We start from the raw sequence: 21,391 nt of genomic DNA, 5'->3' as shown, positions 1-21,391 counted from the left end.
TATAAGTACATAAATATTTACATATGAGTGAATTACATCATGCCCAAGATGCGTAAGCAAACGCTTGTCTGCACCTTGAAATTAAGAAATTAAAGTTGCTGTGGTCTCCGTTATATTAACAAAACTTTAAAGAAAAAATGAATTACATCTATACAAACAAAAACTGTATGTGTTATATTAGCGGAAGGGGAGGGACTGGAGGGATCCATGGATATACTATTACATGCATTTTTTTTACCCAAACATTTGATGGATTGCTGACTTGGGATACGATAATATCCACTCCTTTAAACCTTTTTAGCCACTCCTTTAAACCCTCTGTGCACAACTCTTGTGCAGATAAAGGGCATTTTTTAACTTCATGAATAAATATGTTTCGTCCAGTCGATTCATTTTGTCTGTAGAGTACAAACCGTTTTCGAGATATTGGCTCTTAAAGTTTTGAAATCACCAATGGATATATTCCTTCCAGACGTCCTAATCGCCCTTTGTGAGTACGCTCTTCCGACAATCCGTTCTGGAGCTATAAGGGAATATATCCGATCACGGGTTGAGGAGGAGGCTATGGTTGGTAGAAATTAATTCCTTTCGTTGAGACCTTGCATTAGAGTACCATGACGGATGAAACTAGTTCCACTGCCCCCCCCCTCCAAACCCCCCTCTATCGTTAAAACCTTTAATTAGCCCCCCAGGCCCCGTCACCCACTGATATCAAAAAGAATCGCGCGGGAAAACAATTTATTTCGATGAGACCTTTCATTACAATACCATGAAGGGTAAAACGTGACCCCCCCCCCCCTTTTCAAAAGTGGAACTTGACACCGCTAAATGCATTCGTATACAATATCTGAGACCAAATGGTTGTCGTATGTAAAAGTTATGCACGTTTCACTTTCAAAAACAGCATCTCAGGAAATAATTCATGAGGGGCCCCCTCTTTAAGGCAGCGTAATTTGATGGCCGTCTGGCACACCTTCAAGCTATAGGCTACCTACTGCAAAAAGCTCAGGACTCTAGGACTATATTCCCCTAGAAGTCGTTCAAAACGGCAGAAGTGTGTCCTGACGGACAAAACGCAAACAATAGCATATTTTTTTAATTTAAAAAAAAAATGCGCTAAAAATTGAATATCGCAGTAACTTTGTAGAATTATTACCATAGAAGGCGGAATTCTTTTCACGTTTCGAGAAATCGATTTGCCAATTTAGAAAACTTCATATATAATTTGATTTTTTTCAAATGCAATCCCGCACTTTTTTTATTTTGTTAAATGCGATATAAGGTTATCGGTATTTATCTTTGGTATAGTTTCCTTTTAATCTCGCAGTTTTTGACTAGTTTAGTTTCTTTTTTTTTAACTTTTGATTTGATCCGTTTTATTCGTGCTCCAAACAGCGAGGCCATGTTAACGTTGATATTATTGTTATTAACTACTTATTGTCAATTAAAAAAAAGTAATCACCCAACCATGACATTCGTTTACAAATGAATACTAAATACATGCTTTAAAAGTAATAGCTGGTTCCAAGCAATTAAATTTATCCAGTATCACAAGCTATCACTTACCTACTGTAAAACCATGAAGAGTACGGCACTACTAGTGATCTTTGTTGCCATTTTTGTATTCGAAACAACAAAATGCAAAGTAAAATTAAGCATACTATGTAGTTAATACAAGCATGCTACTCCTAACTGTTATTTTAGACTTATCAACCAAAAGTGCGAATTGGAAATTACACGACAATAATTGGAAGAGTGAAGAGGACTGTCGATGCACACAAAAAATACGATGCGTTTTACGCTATTCCTTATGCCAGACCGCCAGTTGGAGATTTGAGGTTTCGTGTAAGTGTGAAATCGAAAAAGGGAAAAGATATCAAGCAAAATATACAGGGTGTCCCTAAAAGGTCTGTACAACGCGCTACCAGGGGTTCTTAGTATCAAAATAGGACGATTTAACCCAACTTACCTCTATCCAAAAGTGCCTCGGTAAGGCGCTATCTACCGCCAAAGATTTTTAAAAAAAATCGTTATTTTTATTTTATCGGAAAATGGTTTTGCCGATTAAAATGAAATTCGGGATGTGAATGTCTAATGTAAAAAGGGTCTTTGTGATATCATCGTTTTGATTGTAGTTGCTATGTAGGTGGTAAAATACTGACCATCCACATCTGAAGAGGTCTAAAACTTTTTAACTACTATTTTGACGGTTCTGAATTTTTAGACACTGATAGACGGTTTACTTGCAAGCATTTTTTGTCTCTTGATGAATATCGCTATCTGTGATGGTTTACGAAAAAAAAAAAAATTAGGCATGATGAATGGCATGCACCATACATGCGATTGTTCCTCAAAAAATCAGAAGATGGCTGTGAAACCTTAGAGTGGCGTAACGTTTGTTTGTTGTTTCTTAAACTTGAACAATTTACGTTTTGATTGAAGACTTAAAATTTCATTGTTAAAATTGTAATATGGCCTTTCAATACAGTAACGCAGAGTTAACTGATATGCTATTAGTGTTTGGATACTGTCGTGGAAATGGTCGCCAATGCGTTAGGGAGTATACTCACAGGTTTCCAAATCGTCATAGCCTACTTCTTGCTTGCACTTATGGTTTTTCAGGAACAATCGCATGTATGGTGCATTCCATTCATCATGCCTAAATTTTTTTTTTTTCGTAAACCATCACAGATAGCGATATTCATCAAGAGACAAAAAATGCTTGCAAGTAAACTGTCTATCAGTGTCTAAAAATTCAGAACTGTCAAAATAGTAGTTAAAAAGTTTTAGACCTCTTCAGATGTGGATGGTCAGTATTTTACCACCTACATAGCAACTACAATCAAAACGATGATATCACAAAGACCCTTTTTACATTAGACATTCACATCCCGAATTTCATTTTAACCGGCAAAACCATTTTCCGATAAAATAAAAATAACGATTTTTTTTTTAAATCTTTGGCGGTAGATAGCGCGTTACCGAAGCACTTTTGGATAGAGGTAAGTTGGGTTAAATCGTCCTATTTTGATACCAAGAACCCATGGTAGCGCGTTGTACAGACCTTTTAGGGACACCCTGTATAAAGATATGTTTCAAGGGTCTATGGACAGTTCCCTAGTAAACATTGGGCAGTCCAACGGGTAACCTTTAACGCGTAACACCGTTTAGAGCTACCTACCAACTTAAAAGCGACAAATAAACTTAAGATCCTGCAAGCAGCAGTAAATGAAACGTGTAATAAACTCGTGCTCCATTAAGGAACCATTCTTCCTGCGGTCATATAATTTATTTTGCGTCTTACATCTGACTGAAGTTTTACTACACAACTACTGAAGAACTGCTAATTACCACTACCGATTACGTTTGATTATTCTCGGTTACACACGTGCATTGGACTTTGGATATAAAAAGTGCACAAACGCTGAATGACAATTTCCACATAATTATTAGCAAGTTAAATGAGTAATTATTTATCCAAATACCAAATTAGGTACCAAATGTAAATCTCGTGTCCACCACATACGTTCAATGTTTATGCAGCTATATTTGCTTGATAGGTACCCTTACAGAAACATATATTGTAATAAACGTGTAAACAAATATCGGGTGATCAAAAAGAATTGCAGACAGTTTAAAATGGGCGCTTTAAGTTTTTAATATTTTTTACTTAAGGAATTGGCAAACATGTTTAGAAGGTAGTTTATTTATGTATTAGTGATTAAATTGATCCACCACTGCTTTTACATAAATGACTTTTGGTATGTTACCAACGTTATACATGTTTAGTTTTACGGAAAATTCTAATTGTCCGCACTACTTTTCGATCCCCCGGTATAGAAAACGAGCTCATGGGTAGGGCTATAGCACGTGCAAAACCAATTTTTGAACCTGGTGGTAGTTTTGCTTTTATCCCAAGTGGTTATGTATTAAATTTCATTTAAATACCTTCATAAATAAGAAATTTGAAAGCTATGCGCATATTGAATTCCATGCAATTCGGTTCATAACTCACGGAAATGTCAAATGGGCTTTCCTTATTTTTTGGGCTACATTGCCAATTCACGAACTCCGATCTACAAATTTGATAAAGAATCCACCTACAAAATTTGATCGTAATTGGTTCATTGGTTTACGAGATATCGTACTAACGGACGGATGGACAGACAGACTGACAGACATCGCAAAATTGTAAACTCGCTAGAAGCTCGTTAATAATGTAGTGCGTTAGTATTTTTTATTAGCATTCCAAAGTTTCAGGTAGCGAGCCGTTTTGCTATTTGTGCTTGTTTTTTCTTGCCTACAGAGCGATATGTTCCTTTTTTTGTATAATTGGAACTTTTATTACACACTCAAAAGCAAGTAAGCTTTCGGCCACCTCAAACGAGAAAATCAGAGGTCTTTACATAATTGGAACCCCTTGAAGTTTTCCTTCACGCTTTTGTAGGTCTGGGTGCTTGCGTATTCATCATATATGATTTATAGGGGTGACATATCCTGATCGTTAGCTTTTAACTTGGTTCAGGCACTAAATTTCGATGAGATATTGGTTGTGATAATCTTTCCATTGATGTAGGCACCACTTACATTAACGGAAACAGAAATGCAGATAGTTATCGATTCGTCCACAGATCCGTGTCCATGCCTTCAACAGACGCGATTTGAAGGAGGATGTGAAGATTGCCTGTATTTGAACGTGTACAGACCTCACGTAAGATTTTGCAATTTCTTTATTATTGTAGTAGAAGGGAATGTAAAATAGTGCAAAACTCCTCCAAGACATGACGTGTCGTTGTATACTTATATTTAATTTCAGTTAAGGGGAAATTCTGAATTACTACCTGTAATGGTGTGGATTTACGGTGGTGCTTTCGTAAGAGGATCCAATAGCTATAAATTCTATGGTCCCGACTTCCTATTAAATGAGAATGTCATAGTAGTCACCATAAACTACCGCCTTGGTGTATTTGGTATGGCAATGTTAGCTGCATACGGTGGAGTAATTTAATTTTTGTAGGGTTCCTCGGTACTGAAGACGCCAGTGCACCCGGAAATTATGGAATAAAGGACCAGTTGTTGGCCTTACAATGGGTTAATAAAAATATCGTTTCTTTTGGGGGAAATCCAGGTCGCGTAACTCTTTTTGGAGAGAGTGCCGGTGCTGCCAGTGTATCGTACCTGTCCCAACTCGCAGTTACTAAAGGTATTACAAAAGGGTTATTTCTTCCAAATTCCAATTGGTTGTTAAATATTCAAAGGCAAGAACTTAATAGTTATTTATAGGGGGCGGATTCTTAGGTAAATAAATATTTTTTTTGCGTATCAATAGAAGGCCCAAACTGTGTTAGAAGTCCCGGATGAACCAAAAGTAACTCAAAAACGAAGTTTTATTTCACATAAAAACACATATTTTTGGTTTATTTTTATGTGAATACATATTTCAAAGATATTCATAAAAAACACATAAATACGACGTTTTTAATTTATTTTATCCCTTTTTTCTCTTTTCCCGTGCATCATATTCCACTTTTTGTCCCCATATTTATTTACACAATATTTCTGTGTGTAGTGAGTACTATGGTATCTTTTTTCTGCATTCGTCACTTCCGCAAATTCTAGACCTGCTGACAAATTCTGTTTTTTGCATGCGGCTACCTACCCGTAATTTTTTGACTGGCTGCTTTCTTATCTATCTGACTCGGTAGGTACTGTTTCAATTCAACACTGCAGATTTGTTCAGTTGTTAACGTAGACAGTTGTAAAGTTGGACCAGACCATACCGTGCGTAAGATGTCTTAAGTTAAATCGAGCACTAAATTCGCGTCTTCACTCTTCAACAGTAGCCAATATACAATTGCATTTAAAAACATGTAAATTTTAACGACATCGCCTGAATCCTCTCTTAAAATACGCAAGACTTACTTCCTGTGACGTGAAACGGTGTTTCTCGCAGTACAAATTATTATTCAGAGACAAATCAACAATCACTTGTGATCGATAATTTGGAGATGCCTTTTGTTGTACATTGCAATGCTAAAGAAACTCCTGGTAAGTAATGTTCAGCTACTATTGGTGAATAATAGACTTGTCTTCTTTCCGTTTTTTTCGCGAAAATTGTCAAAATAATTTTAAGTTTTTAGTAAATATTTTAATGTTTTTAAGCACATAAAAAATAAATATTTTGGAAGTTTTTAGCACCTAAAAATCCGCGCCCTACTTATTTATGTTACGGAAGGGATCTATGGTGTTTTGTAACACGTATCTTCTAAAGTTTGTTGTTTCAATGTAGGGAAGAGATCATAAATTACTTTGAGGCAAAGGACGAGTTTCCCTCATTTTGGGGGGGTTTACTCAAACTACTCACGAATTAACGGACTTTACCTATGGGGATACTTTAAACGTGGCATACTTAGAGCTATGTATAAAAAAGTGGTAGATGTCATTTAGACAGAACAAGCTGAATGATTACATCTCTTATGTCTAGATGTACATTTAGCCCACACAGTATTGATTATTAACAGTAGTTATATGTATATCGCAAGATAAGAGCGGAGAAAACAGGTAACATTTCCATTATTTGAGTGGCAACTAATAAACTCTCTTTTCGAATATTATTACGGTTACTCAACAGTAATAGTCCAAGTAGATTGCGAAGTGTAGTGGTAAGCTTTTGTTAAGATATAGCTACTTGATCTACTGTTCTAATGCTCTCAACTAGTCACTCTTACGCAAAAATGATGAATTCGATGTAGGTACGTATTTAGTTTTCTTGTAAAACTCTGAACAAAGGGCAAGTTCCTTTTCGACATGTACATATCATCGAGATGTTTGCCTAAGAGGGAGGGGAGAGTGTTTCTCTTCCTGAGGTACTGGAGGCTTGCGAGCTGGGCGGCGAGGTTATCAGAGTGGTATCTGGTGGGCTGAGGTGTTGTTGGTGTGCTGTTGATGGAGGGTCGGCTCTAGAGTCTTTGTTATCTGAAATTTTAAATCGGTTTACTATTGCATCTATGGTTGTTATTTGAGTATCAGAGTATGTAGGGAGTGGAGTCTAGGTCGATTGGAAGGTCATCAATCTCCTGGAGTAGTGAGGGGGGAAAATTTAAATTTTCGTATTGGGTGTTTGGGTAGTACTCGTTTGCGGTATGTGTTGTTGTTATGTGTTGTCGCCAGGGGCACCATTTGAGGGGGGCAAGAGAGAGCCGTGACACCCCCAGGCGGTTCAGAGCGCAATACAGTGTGTTTTGCGTCCGCAGAGTACCGGAAATGAGGTTGGTGCGGTTGCGCATTTTTTTAAGTTTAGGTCGAGGTCGGTTTGTCACTTAAGGGTTCAGGACAAAGTGATACTGAGGTGTTGAAAAGGAGAAGGTGGGTACCTTGTATGGATAGCCGATGTGGTCACTGGATTGTTTCTCTACTTACACGAAATTGGGGTGCCGGAATAAAATTGTTTGGGTTTTAGCGGGGTTAATGGTGCTTCTCCAGCTGTTGGACAACTGGGAGAACAAGGAAAGTGGTATATCAACGCCGCCCCCTCTCTATTGCAACGATTGTTGGCCCAAAGGGTCGTGTCGTCCAGTCCAGCTTCAACTCAACTGCGCCACAGGTCTGCGTCTGCGTCTCAAGATATTGAGACGAAATATGTATGTGCCTTTTATCGCCGATTAGACGGGGGATGTAGGGCGAGAGAGGTTTACGATTGATAAGGATGAATCGGTAAACGAGTAAGGGTAGATGGTGGGACGTGATGGAAGTGCCAAAGTAGCAGTCCGGTTTGAAGTACTTTAAAATGATTGCGTACATAAAATATGGGCAGTTATGGAGGTTCCTGGGTGGACCAAAATGGTTTTACAAATGTTTCCTGCTCGCCAGAGCGACAGACTGGTTAGCAAGTCAGATAGGCATTGGTGGGGGAGTCGCCAAACTGTGTGTACCCGACTTTGAAGTCGTTCATGAGGACGACATGGGGCAAGGTGGAATACAAATATCAGCAGCTCCACGGAGATAGGTGGACCGGTCAGGGGTTGTAATAGCAGAAGAAAGTTATTTCAGTAATTCAGTTCTAGGGAAGTGGCGGCCACGCATTCGAGATGTTGGAGATGCAGTGGTATAAAAAAGGGGGGCTGAAGAGTAATGTTGACGTACTGGGATTGCCGTTCCTCGGAATCGGGAATCGCTATATACGATCTCGAATACAGTACCACGTCTCTCTGGAAATAGATTTACCAAAGAGTGGTTGGGGACTTTAAGGAAGTCTTCAATACGTTGGAAGTGTTCAATGCCGAGAGATCCGGGAACGGAGAATTCAGAGACGGTAGAGGGAAAGGGTTGAAGGTGGGTGTGGGCCATCTCGGAGGTGGCAACATGATTTCCTCGGGGTACTTGACACTTTAAGGAGCAGGTAGGATGAGAGTCGGCACAATTGTTACATTTAGGAACTGTTTGTGATTTGCAGAGGGAGGCGGGATGATTTTCACCACAGCGGGGTCAGGTAGAGATGCGGGAAGGGCAGGCGACGGTTTCATACAGCAAATTTTAATTAGTTACTACAACTAGTTAAACGTCTCGACCAATATACATATATTCTTCCAAAAGATTTCAACGCTTTCTTATTGTTGCAATTTCTGTCCCTTAGTTCCATCACATTAGATCGAAAAAGTTAAGAAAGACTCCTACAACCTGAGACACATTGTAAAAGAGAATTAGTGAAATTAATACTATCTACTCCCATACGCCGATTATCTACGGGTATCTTTAAACTTGTTTATTTCAGGATTGTTCCAAGGCGCTATAATGGAGAGCGGTTCTTCACTATGTTCTTGGTCGTTCGTAAAACGCCCACTTGAAACAGCTAAATCTTTGGCTAAATTATTAGGCGTTGATACAAATAAAACGGCAACTATGGTAGACAGTTTAAGACAGATTAATCACAAGGCACTCCAGGATGCGCAGAGTTTTTTGATTAAAAAAGTTATTATGTAGTACGCTACGCGCTTGAAATTTACTAAACTAGAATTTCAGAGTATTCTATTTGACAACTTGCTTGATGAATTGACCTTCTCACCGTGTGTTGAACCTGCAAGCTCAGACGCCCTTATAACACGTGGTAGTTATAGTCTACTTAATGAAGGCAAGTATCACGAAATTCCGTATATGATGGGATATAATAGTTTGGAAGTCAGTGGACTCTTGATTGCTGCAGGTTAGTGATCATATTTATATCTTTTTTACTCGCCATACGAACATATAGTATAACAATTTGGAAAAAAAGTAGGGTTCCCGTTCATGCAAAGTTGCTTTAGAGAACGTCCTACATTTGAATACCATCTTTACTTGCCGATTTTTAGGGACATGTGTTGTGGGACGTCATGTTGACACATCAAACGTTTGAAGGTATTGCAATGTTGGTCAAAATTCTAAAACTATCTAAATCAACTTTTTAAGGGTCAACAAAAAGGGTTTGACAACATTGCTTGTATACGGTTCAGTTGTGCTAACGTTCTCCTCTAAAAGAGGCACATAAAGAACCACTTTTTTTTAAATTGGCATGGTGTTTTTTCTGCTGATGACTTCCAACCGTTTTAAACTAATCAAACTTTCTATGAGATATTGAGCTAAACCTTCCCGTTAGTTGTTAGTTTCAATCACCGCTGACCAACACTAGTTTGTGAACCCACCCCTCCAGAAGGCTGCAGATTTCACTTATGTATTTCTCAAACTGTAACCAATCTTACGTTTCGATTTGCCATCTCCGACAATCATCAATATTCAAGCACTATTGTAAGCGTGTTATACACAACACCTGCGAATTAATTCACACCGAGATCCAAACTTGATAAAGTAACCAAAGTACATTATGTGGGAAAAATTCGCTATCCATTTTAGGTTTATGTGCGTCCCTGTACTGGTTTTATAGTTGAAACAAGTACAAGTCCATTTATAAATTTAATTGAGATGTGATTTTAGCTGTTGGACCAATTTCGCTATATTTTGGAAAGTTCAACCTTGAACCAGAGAAAATGGTTCCGTTAAGTCTAAACATCGACGAGCCTGATGTAAAAGAACGTGTAGTACAAATCATCAGGGACTACTACTTTAACAACGAGCGCTTTATAACTTCTAAAAATCAGTTGAGAAAGGTAGGTAGCTTGGTATACCCGTTTGTGGTCGGTATGTTTCTTTGGTATGAATTTTAGTTTCTCAGCGATGGGGCATTTGTACGTCCTATTACTAAATCGGCGCAGTTGTATAGCTTACATGCCAATGTATACTTCTATGTATTCAGTTACGCGGGCCTATTAGGATCAGGCTATAGACAAGGTAAGTTGTTATGCAAATATTTGCAATGTAGGTATAAAGTTCTGAAAAGGCCGAGATCTCAATCAATTTGTAAAAGAAGACATTTAAAGGAAATTCATAAATTATCAACTAAAAAAAAACAAAACCAAACGATGCAGGAATAACTCGACAGTACGAAACTAATGCTGAAAACCCAAAGGCTCTACGGCATTCCTTTATCTAGATATCGGTCGATATAAAAGGCGCCCGAGTAGAGGGGAAAACGGTCGCCGTGTGTGTGATTTGACAGAACGGTAGACTAAGCGAAGCAGGAATAACACGATAGTACGAATATAATGCCGAAAACCCGAAAGTTCTACGATATTCCGTTTCCGAGACCTTGATCGATTTATAAAAAGCTCAAAAGGCGTGAAAGTAGTGTTTGAGTGGTAGCATCGCGCATCTACGAAGGCAAATGGCTGAAAGTGAGATTTCGAATCGATGGGGAAATTCGACAGAAGGCCAGGCAGCAATTACCTACTTAAAAAAAGGTATAGAGGGAAATGCTTGGAACACAATTTTAGACGTCGTAACGTTGTTTGAACTAGTTAGAAGGTGAACATAGTCTCTCTGTAGTTCATGAGCCGGGGGAAGGGGGGGGGGTGACAAGCCCATTTTTCGCTTATATCTCAGAAACTATGCGTTCTAACAACATGACCACTTTACACAAAATGATAGCTGATCGTCTGTTTTTTGGATATACGTCGGAATAGCACGAATGGGTCCACATGAATCTTTTCGTGATTGATTTTGATCGATGGGCTCACTGTTGAAAAGGAAATAGCTCGATCTTTTCGAGCCAATTTGATGTTAGAAAATGCCTAATTGACAATTGGCACTTGATGGAAAGAGTTGACTCCGTCTATGGTACATGCATTAAATTCGGCGTCAAAGACGAATTGATTGAATTCGGTTTGACACTTGGTTGAGCATTTAGAAGAGCAGACATTTCCATCCTTTGTGTGATATGATGCGCAAAACCCCATGTTTGCTAAAAGATCAAAAAATCATCTTGAGCAGTATTTCCTGCTCAAGAAAAGGGAATCTGTATCATCGGTTGGGTGGTATTCCTTGAGATTGAAAACTTTGTTTGCTCTGAATATCATGCTTAATATTTTCGGTGGCCTTTTGCACAATACCTAAGTCTTTCGTCACTTTCCTTGTTATTTTTTACTTCATCGCGTAGGTCTCCATAAAACACACTTAACACAGCACTGGAATATCGAATCTTTTAGAATTAGGGAATGCAATCCCGCAGCAAAATTTCAATCCCGGTATTTGCGAGATCGTTATAATGTCAATCTCGCGAGGTCCCGCAAATTTTTAAATGTATTGGGAAATAAGCAATTTTGTGCGACCGAATATTCTCGAACAAAACACATCGTTTTTCCCGGAAAGGATGGGCCACATCCGTTTTCATTTCTTATCGTCGGTGACCAATCCACTGTACTACTAAAGTTATTATAAACAATCGACGAATTCGACATATTGTATATAGGAATACCGGTACATACGTTTAATAGTAGATTACATACCGAGCTGAAAGGTGGTTCATTACCTACCCCGAGGGCTTAAGGTACCTCACCGACTATGCGATCAAAAATGAGTTGATGTCGAGTCACCTTTGGAATTTTTGTTTACATGGGAAATCGGGAAGTCGACTCGACAGCAACTCATTTTTGACCGCCCGTTACATCTTATACCTACCACGTCAACGGATAGGTACTAAGAAGTTCAGCGACAACAACAATAATGTTACACTTCAGAAAAATAATTCAGTAAAGAAAGCGCGGCACCTGAAAAACAAAATGATAAAAATAATAAAATGGAACATTGTAAAAAAGAGGAATTACTAAACGAGACAAAACGAACAAATTCAAGAAAACTATTCGTACATCCAAAGTTGTAGCCGTACGTAAAAAAAAGAGAAAATGGTTTTCTGCTACTTTCTATCCTGGAAAAAATGTTACTGAACGGAACGGTGAATATTACTGTTGTACAATGAAGAAGAGTGGACTACTTCAATGAAAGTGCAATGCATGTCAAATTATTTTGGGATTGTTTCTTTCTCGGTTCCTTTCCAATATATCCATGCGGTACCCTCTATGGCTAAAACTAGTGAGAAGTCGATCGATAAAGTTTGAATTGCTTTAGCTGTGGTCATACAACCCCAGATGCCTATGTATTGGACCAAAACAAATAGACCTTTTTGTTTATTTTATAATTATATTTAGTTGATAAAAGTACCTATTAGATTGATGCAGTGGCGGATTACCCAATAGGCGCACTAGGCGCGCGCCTAGGGCCCCGTGACAACTGGGGCCCCCACAAACATTGCTTCCCCACTTAGTTTTTTAGGGGCCAGTTGATCAGCACCATAGATAGGTGGATAGTAATTACTTTTAATAAAAGGAACAAACAAAAAAGAGGAATTCTTATTTTTAGGATTGCAATTTGCAAAGTGAACCGGTACATAATCGATAAATCGTCAAAATAGTTCAATTACATACTCCGCAATTGCATTGCATGTATCAAAATCTTTAAAACCCAAAGAAAGCAAAAACGTGACTAAGCTAACACAGCACATATAGTTTATAAGCTTTTACTAGTCCGATATCTAATTAACCCCTCTAATTGTAACGTCATTCTTTGTTTTCTTCACGTCAACCTTCAACCATAGTCCTTGCATTAGGGTAAACTGGAATGCGGTACGGTTTACGTAGAAAATAAGCAAGTGTAATTATAAAACAAACAAATTCAATTCCATATTTTAGAATTATAATGAACATATAAGTACTTTTTTTTAATTATAAACGTGACTTCTAATAATGGACCATCAGGGCCCCTAAGTTTATATAGTAGTAAATAATAAATTCTAATTCAGAAGATTATGTTGCATATACGTTTTGCTCCAACGCATATTTATTCAGATGTTGGACATACAGAAGAACTCCCCTATTTATGGAATAGCCTTGGAAAGAGTATACCAATACACAAACAAGATCAGAAAATGAGAGTTCGTATGGCAAGACTGTGGACTAATTTTGCAAAGTTTGGGTAAGTACCTTTATAATTACAATTGTACAGCGTTTCTATTGCCTGCCTTCTAGCAATCCAACCCCGTTCAACGACTCTCTTCTCGACAACGTAGTGTGGCCAACTGTAGATGCACAAGGTACCTTTCAGTATTTAAACATCAGCAGAATCTTAAGCGTGTCAAAAAATCCTAATTGGGATTCTTTCACCTTTTGGAAGAACCTGTTCACAGAATTTCAGAACCCTCCCTATAATACCTATTAAAACTCTCGGGTTGATTTTCTGCACGAATAATGTGAAAACAATTGCACTAAAAATATCCTAAGCAGAAGGTGCTGGTATTAATTATGTTAGGTCAAATTTATTGCTTTTTATGCCAATAAAATTCAGATCTTATCTTGTCTTATTTACGAATTTATAAAACCTCAGATTTATTTTTAGTTTTTATTTATACTATTGATCTCGAGTCTTCTTGTGTCCATGAGATAAAACGCAGGTTTCAAGTATTATTTACTATATAAAATCTAATAGTTGGTTATTCAATGGCTATGAGTACAAGAAACCGTAACTCTCTCGACGTAGCATCGAAATGCACCTACACCTGATCAACGGAGCCGAAAGGAATTTTTTTAATGTTTTATAGTATAACCAACACCATGTTTTTTGTTAATTAGTATCTCTTCTCTTCTACATAAAAAAATAAACGAAAAATGTTGAGTTTTGGCAAGGTACTTTGTTTCAAGGTATTGAATAGCCTCTGAAACCCCAGCGCCGATGCGTTCAGCCCGTCACCCCAAAACCAACCCCTAAGTGTGGTAAAATCTATCTTTTTTGAAAATTTTCTTAATAAAATTAAGCATTTTAAGAATCATTTTAAGAGAAAATGTCAAGAGAGAAAAATTGTAGAAAAGGAAATTTTATCTGCACCACTCAACATCTAAAAATTTGATGTACTTATAGTATTTAGTAGGAAATTTTTCTCTCTTGACATGTTTTTCTTAAAATTATTAGACTTATTAAGAAAAATTTCAAAAAGGGTATCCCACTTAGGAGGTGGCTTTGGGGTGATGGGCTCAACGCTTCGGCGCTGGGGGTTCAGAGAGTGTTTAGACCATTAAAACAAACTACCTTGCCAAATAAATTTCAACTTGTCTCTAAATTCTTGAACGTTACTCATATAAAACTATGGAAGGCCCTGTGCTAACAATAAGTAGATTGTTTCATGTAGAAAAAGTTTGGTTCATCATGTATTGCAAAAAAGTTAATGTTTGGCCTTGGACACCTTGAAGATAAGTTAGCTATTTTATTGGAAAGAAAGAAAATAGCATTGATCGCGACAGAACTTCTACGTTTCAGGTAATGTAAATTACAACAACAAATACATGCTAGAACCCTCAATTGTATAATTTCAAGAGACAGAAAGAGGACAAAAATAGAAAAATAATGACGTGTCACACTCTATATACCTACTTCTACCATAAATTTAAAAGAAAAATTTCAAAATTATACCTATTCATTTCTCAACAAAACATCCATGGGCAACTCTAGCACTTGCTGAATCAACATGGCCTTGGTCACAGATTCTGTGCCTTGGTTCATTTGCCAGCCTCATCAGAGTCACAGTCATTAAATGCGATACATGTTTATTGCATGTTACCGACGACATTATTACGCGTGTGCTCTACTAGGAAGTTACTGACAAAATCGCTATCAGAAAGTAATTTTAGATTCTACATCGTCCAACTTTCGAGCCGAAATCTAGGATTAATAATGGATAATTCCTTAAAATATAAAACCCATGTAACTAATTACATTCAGAGAGCATACTCCTCTATCCCCACAGACACTCCCTACCCATCCACATAAAGGTATTGCTTTGTGAGTCGCTTGCGATGTCCCACTTCAACTACTGTTCACCAGTTTACGGCCTTGCTATCTCGAAAGAATTCGCCAACAGAATACAAAAACTACAAAATTCATGCTTAAGATACCCTTATTTAATTAAAAAATATGATCGAATTTCATACAAGTTGCGAGATACATGGTTGAATAATTATGTAGGTATGTACAACAGAAAGCTACTCTTTTACATAAAATAATTGTAAATAAAACACCCCCATAACACTCAATTTACGTTCCAAGGGACTGATTACTTCACCTGTCCATAAGACCGCTTTGTTTCAAAAATCCATTTCGTACCAAGCTTATAAAGCATACAGAGTGTTTCATAATTGAATGTCCATATTTAAGGGGGCGATTTTTGTGTCTATTTTAAAAAGAAAACTTCATATGAACCATGTCCTAAACGTCTTAACTTTTGAGATACAGGTAAGGGTAAAGTTTTCAAAAATAAATCATTTATTATTAATATCTGTAATACCACTTTAGATATTTTAATGAAATTTGTCATGTATGTACTATGTATCCAGAGGCATTTTTAACGTACCACATTTTTTAATTTCCACCAGTGGCGTTTGTACAGAATTTCATGCCAATTTTGGCGACATTAATGGTACGCCACTGATTTCTCTGAAAATAAAAATTAATCTTGAAATCCCCAATGATTTCTAATCAAGTTTGATCCCTTTGATTTTTTCAATCCGATGCACGGTTTTCGCTTAAAAAAATAAAAACTGGTCAACAGAATTAACAATTGTGACAGGCCACACACGCAGCCTACTACAATGATGAGTAATAATTAGTAGTCTTCTCTTCTTAATGTTTTATTGAAAAAGTTCCAAAATTCGAAGTACGAAGCATGAGCAGGTTTGATCGCTTGATTTTTTCAATCGGTATTGGTAAAAAATGACCTCCCACTTTTTGAGGGACATACACGTTTTGAAGCACCGGCAATCCGAATCAAACAAAATCTCGATGATGTCGGTCGGCCTGTCTGCACTCTCATTTTCGGTTCAATGGCTCAACCGATTGGAACGAAATTTGGTACACATATTCTAAGACATAAAAGGGCAGAATCACGCATTATGCGAAGGTGTGAGGGTGGTATCTGTGCTATCCACAGCAAATTTTTTACATCTCTTATCTTATTCTCAAATGGCAAATTTTGAAACTCGGACCTCGGAAAATAGAATGCCCACTGTTACAAAACCAACACACTAATTGTTTGTGCTATTAAATGAACTTGATCCTTCTTTATTTATATTACCCTCGTCTTTAATCAACGTACAGACTTTCCTATGCTTTTGTACTAACAACGACTTTTTCCTAACGCCCATTACCCCTTAAAAAATTCATAAAATTCTTTCAGGGTATGCAATTCTTAATAGATGCTTCCCAAACATGTCTACTAAATGTATCTAACTTATTATTAACAACCTATATAAAATATTAGCGTATCCCAACTCTCACTAGTCTCCTCGAAATTTTTAAGCGCTCGCATGCTTGGTTTATTACAGTTTCAAACCCCTTAATTCTTTATGAGAATCTTCCCCCTGCAGAGCGCTTTTTAAATAATACAACCCAGTAATATTTACAACATTTCATTCTCGTGAGCAGGGCAGTAAAGATGTCGGCGGTAATTCGGCCCTCAATCGAGTCAATAGAGGATTTCGAATCTGATTTGTATAACATTTGCTTCGATATAGAACATACAAATTTTCAAAACCTCTTGTCGTATGCGGTTCTTGCATTATTGAATAACAAATTTCTAAATGCAACGCTTCAAATTCCTTCAAAAACCCTTTCGCCACTTCAGGATTTCCTCTAATACATTTGTATTCAAAATTTGATAATAGGAAAATAATCCTAGATACACGTGATAACAAAAATAACAAGTTTTCCAATTTCCTGCCAATTTCAGTCAAAAAAATACGTTAGGGAAAGTTGTCTATTTAAAAAAACCAAACTCCTTCCAAATTTTACTTACTAACTGATAAAAAATAGCCCTTTTATATGTAACTGGTTTTAATTAAAACGTCAGAGACAAAGTAGACTTGGCTCAATAGCAAATGTGATTATAGATCTGACTGTCAACCTTAAAGGCCCCATACACGGTACGATCGATCTGTCCGATCCGTCGTTACAGACCGATCGAAACGACGAATCGATAATGAATGTCAAGATCGTTAACGATTTACTTCATCGAATTGGATATCGGACATCGCAACAAAAACGCATGCAATCGTGAATATCGTAACGATGAATCGAGTGTATGGCTCATTGCGATCAACGATTCGACAGGGCACGTATGACTTCTTAAATTATTTAATCACGATGGTTCGGTTGTAAGCGATCGATCGTAACGACCAATCGTTTCGCTTGTGAGTGGTAAGCTTTGGGCGAACTATCGTCACGATATCGCTTCAGATCGATTGTGACGACGGATCGTTCCGTGTATGGGGCCCTTTACCCTGTAGCGTTAGGCTCGATGCACACGAGCGAGTGGATTCACGGAGGCCGTAGCGTTCTCGCCGCGAGCACGCCACACCGCAATACACACGGGCGAGCTTTTCTCGGAGAGATCGCAAATTCGCGCCAGAAATCGTCAGTATGTTGTTTGTTGCTTTTCCGATTTGTCTTCAAACCCATAGCACATCAGTGAACATAGTTCTGTCCACGCCTTTCTCTTCCTAATTTTGTCGTGGTATTCTGGCAATGAAGTATTCCATTTCATAATCCAGGACGGTTATTTACAGCTTCAATGAAACTATCGGTAGCAAAGCCGGGAGAATCCATCTCACTATTGGAAACTATTAACATACAGCTACACTGATAATTTGTAGACGCCAGCGCAAGTGAGCGGCGAGGCGTGTGAAGGAGCAGTTCCTGGCGAGTGCTGGTGGACAGTAGCGTGCACGCAGCGACTTCGCTGCGAGTTCGCCTACGTGTGAACCACATCATTTGTTTCTTTGGTCCGCTCCCGCGCGCGAGAAAACCTCGCGGGGAGCTCGCGGCGAACTTGGCATTGGAAATCACCCGTGTGCATCGAGCCTTAGACGCACTTGTCAGAAGTAACCAACCAATCATACACTCATATTGTGGGTTGTACAGTTGAGCCAATCCGAATTTGTCGGTGTTCTCTAGTGGGATGAATTGTTGTACGAAAATCAGTTGTGTTTGACAAAAAAAGATTAACGCGCGGCAAAATATTTCTGACCGAGCTGGTAGCGGTCTTAATTCCAGTTGTGCCAATAATAATTATAAGGCGAACTGCTTGTATTGAATATTTCCGTATTTTCGGGCCACTAAACTGATTGGTGTAGTTTTTACGAATCATTTTCAGCTTTAGTAGATGGCAATCCCAAGTTATCTGAGGTAGAAAAATTCTATTATTTATATTGTTGCGAAATTATGTTGCACATCATGATTGAAATAATCTTCTTTTGATTGTAAAATTGATGAAGGCAAGTTGAAGTATTTATTTTGTTTATTTTATAGCATATGTTAAAATTACATTTTAATAGATTTGAAAGAGTAGGCTAAGCCGTTCTTTAACCGTAAGGATAGATAAAGTGATCACTTGAACCGTAAGGGAAGATAAAGTGAAACAAATGATTGTGCATTCTAATGACATCTGTCGTTCTTATTTCAAATGCACGAGATAAAATGTCGTTCAGAATATATGACAATTCTGTTGCTATGGAAACGATCGCGACGGCAGAACCTAAGCTTGCTATTTTTGACGTCTCTAAATTATATTCAGATTGCCAGAAGCTTTACAATGATTTATATGGCTTCTGCTATAAAATAAAGTTTTTATTATACACGACGATAAAGGGAAACTAACCATCTCGTGAAAGTCTTTCACTCAATGGTTAAAACATCCCTTTATCGTCTTGTACAATAAATAACTAATAATGATTTTTTTGACAAATTAAAAACAAACTAAAACTATCTCAGGTATAACTAGAACCAATTTTGTAGGATATTAATTATGCAGTAAGCTTATAGCTCCCCCGCTAGCTAAAACGCACGGTTTTAACAGTGCGGTCGAATCTTGTGTAATCGCTTCGAGAGTCGCTTACTTTTTTTGTTACTGGCGAAAAATCCTGCAGGACAAAATCTGGCATTATAAAGGTAGGTTTTAATCTGTCGATGGATACTATAGACTGGTACACTTTTACAAAAAGCAGCGTTTTAACAGGTTCTAGGGGCATTTCAGACAACATTTGGCCAAATACGCGTTTTTTACTAATTTGGACCTGCCGAACACGAATATCGATGTTGGCATCTCGAAATCTGAACAGGAAGTTCAGAATTCAAAATGGCGGCCAATTTCCGAAAATGTTGATCTTTTCACTCATGCGACCGATTTTTTCGATCTAAAAACGGATTATAATGTTATTCCTGGCGGAGGTACGGCACGATAATAATAGTGAACAAATGTTTAAACAATGATTCCATAGTTTTTCTAACGTCAAAGTGCGTAAAAGTGGAAACCTTTTTTTCATAGTACCTACCTACTGTATGCCTACTGTTTAAATTTGTTCACATCGTGTAATTATTAAATTATTTCTGTTTTGGCAAGCATTTTGGTTCCTGTGCGTCGTGTGATAGATATCCGCGATGTTCCATTACCTCGCTTATGGAAGAATTTCTTTTCATTAGAGGAAAACAAAAGAAATCTGTTCGCGTTCTTTTCGCATCACCTTGAAGCTTTTCACAAGGAAGCGGATACTAGGATAACGCTACAGATACAGATGTATTTCTGTTGCTTCTTCATCACTTCGAGAAAATACTGGCAAACGAAGTTTGGTTGCAGCCCGGTACTTCAAGAAAGATATGTATTTGTTCCTATCCATAATGATGTGCAGAGGAACTGGCCAAAAGCAGTAATAACGAATATCCTGTCCTTTTACGCTATCACAGGAAGTGATGTCACATCATTTGCTGTTGTGAATTTCCACGCTTGGATGCATTTATTCTTATTTATTTATTTATTTTTGACCTTTATTTTTAAGCAGGGGGGGTTTCACGCAAGGCTGGTCTACCAACCCAATACACTAGACATTTACAAATATCTATATCCGAACCCGGATGTGAACCAGATAGTGTTTCAAAAGCGCTCTTCTTTACTGTTCACGCTGGGTACCATACTCCTCAGCGAGAAGATATATCTTTTGCAAAAATCTTCGTGACAAAACTATATAAGGTTGGTATCATAACTAGATACATGAAACTTCACTTGTTCAGAGTATCGACTTGGCTCGCATATTTTAGGTGGCGTCTTTTCTTCTCTTTAGGTAGCCGATACCATAGTATCCACCGACGGTGCGCGTCCCGCTTAGTTCGGTAGGGAGAAGTCGTTACCAAACGTCCGTTTGGAAGAATGCGCACGTCCCTTGCCCCATCTCGGTTATTCAAGTAGGACTCCCCAGAGTGGAGAAGCATCGCCAAGTTTCAGGAGCTGCGAAGCTTTAGATTTAACCGAGGATCTAAAAATTCTGAACTCCATTCTCTTGGGATTCCATCTAATCTTCTCTAGCATTTCATCCATTTCCATAATTACGGCATATCGTGTGTAAATCTCCAGAGGTAGTTCTTTGACCTTAAACTCTGAAACGTCGCCCAGACTAGCATATCTATCCTTGATTTCCTGGGGAAAGAATTGAAAATGGCTACATCCCCATTCTCACAACGTTAGATTAATTCCGAAAGGCTGCTCTAGCTCTAGATATCGTCCTTTGTGGTTGTAAATAGGATTGCTCGTCAAAACTTTGTAAATGTCGCAAGGCTCAGTTGATTTGTACTAGGTACCTAATTCTCAAGAAGACAATTGACCTAACACTATGAAAATTTGCCTTCACTTTTCTATATGCTTTCATACTTTAATAATAATAATATATCCTGAGTAACGGTAATTAATACCTAGCAAAATAAGAATCTTCCGAAACACCGCAGTTTTGTTGAACTCCTTCATTTTTTTCATTTGAAAATTAACGTACCTAAGATTCGAAAGATTGTAGTTATCAAAACTTTGTAAGGAGAATTATGCAATATAAACGCATGTCGGGAATACTTTATATGTGTCGGGATTACTAGAAACAATCGTTTTGCAAGT

At 37.8% G+C, this 21,391-nt stretch overlaps 1 protein-coding gene across 2 annotated transcripts; it reads left to right on the top strand.

The window, feature by feature from the left end:
* The first annotated feature begins 1,371 nt into the window (after positions 1 to 1,371).
* LOC116163723 (carboxylesterase 4A-like) lies at positions 1,372 to 13,766 on the top strand. Of its 2 annotated transcripts, none has more exons than XM_031477815.1 (11): positions 1,372 to 1,645; positions 1,705 to 1,845; positions 4,577 to 4,711; positions 4,817 to 4,970; positions 5,018 to 5,203; positions 8,771 to 8,967; positions 9,019 to 9,127; positions 9,964 to 10,136; positions 10,194 to 10,317; positions 13,266 to 13,392; positions 13,446 to 13,766. In XM_031477815.1, exons 1-11 carry the CDS (start codon positions 1,580 to 1,582, stop codon positions 13,633 to 13,635), a joined length of 1,602 nt encoding a protein of 533 aa, XP_031333675.1. In that variant the 5' UTR covers positions 1,372 to 1,579; the 3' UTR covers positions 13,636 to 13,766. The 2 variants fall into 2 exon arrangements, with proteins under 2 accessions (XP_031333675.1, XP_031333674.1); XM_031477814.1 differs by having other exon boundaries at positions 9,019 to 9,199.
* Positions 13,767 to 21,391: the final 7,625 nt, after the last annotated feature.

This window comes from Photinus pyralis, unplaced genomic scaffold, assembly GCF_008802855.1.
Source record: "Photinus pyralis isolate 1611_PpyrPB1 unplaced genomic scaffold, Ppyr1.3 Ppyr1.4_LG2, whole genome shotgun sequence".
NCBI classification, from domain to species: domain Eukaryota; kingdom Metazoa; phylum Arthropoda; class Insecta; order Coleoptera; family Lampyridae; genus Photinus; species Photinus pyralis.
Note: the sequence above shows the minus strand (reverse complement) of the source record. Positions and strands in the feature narration are given on the sequence as shown.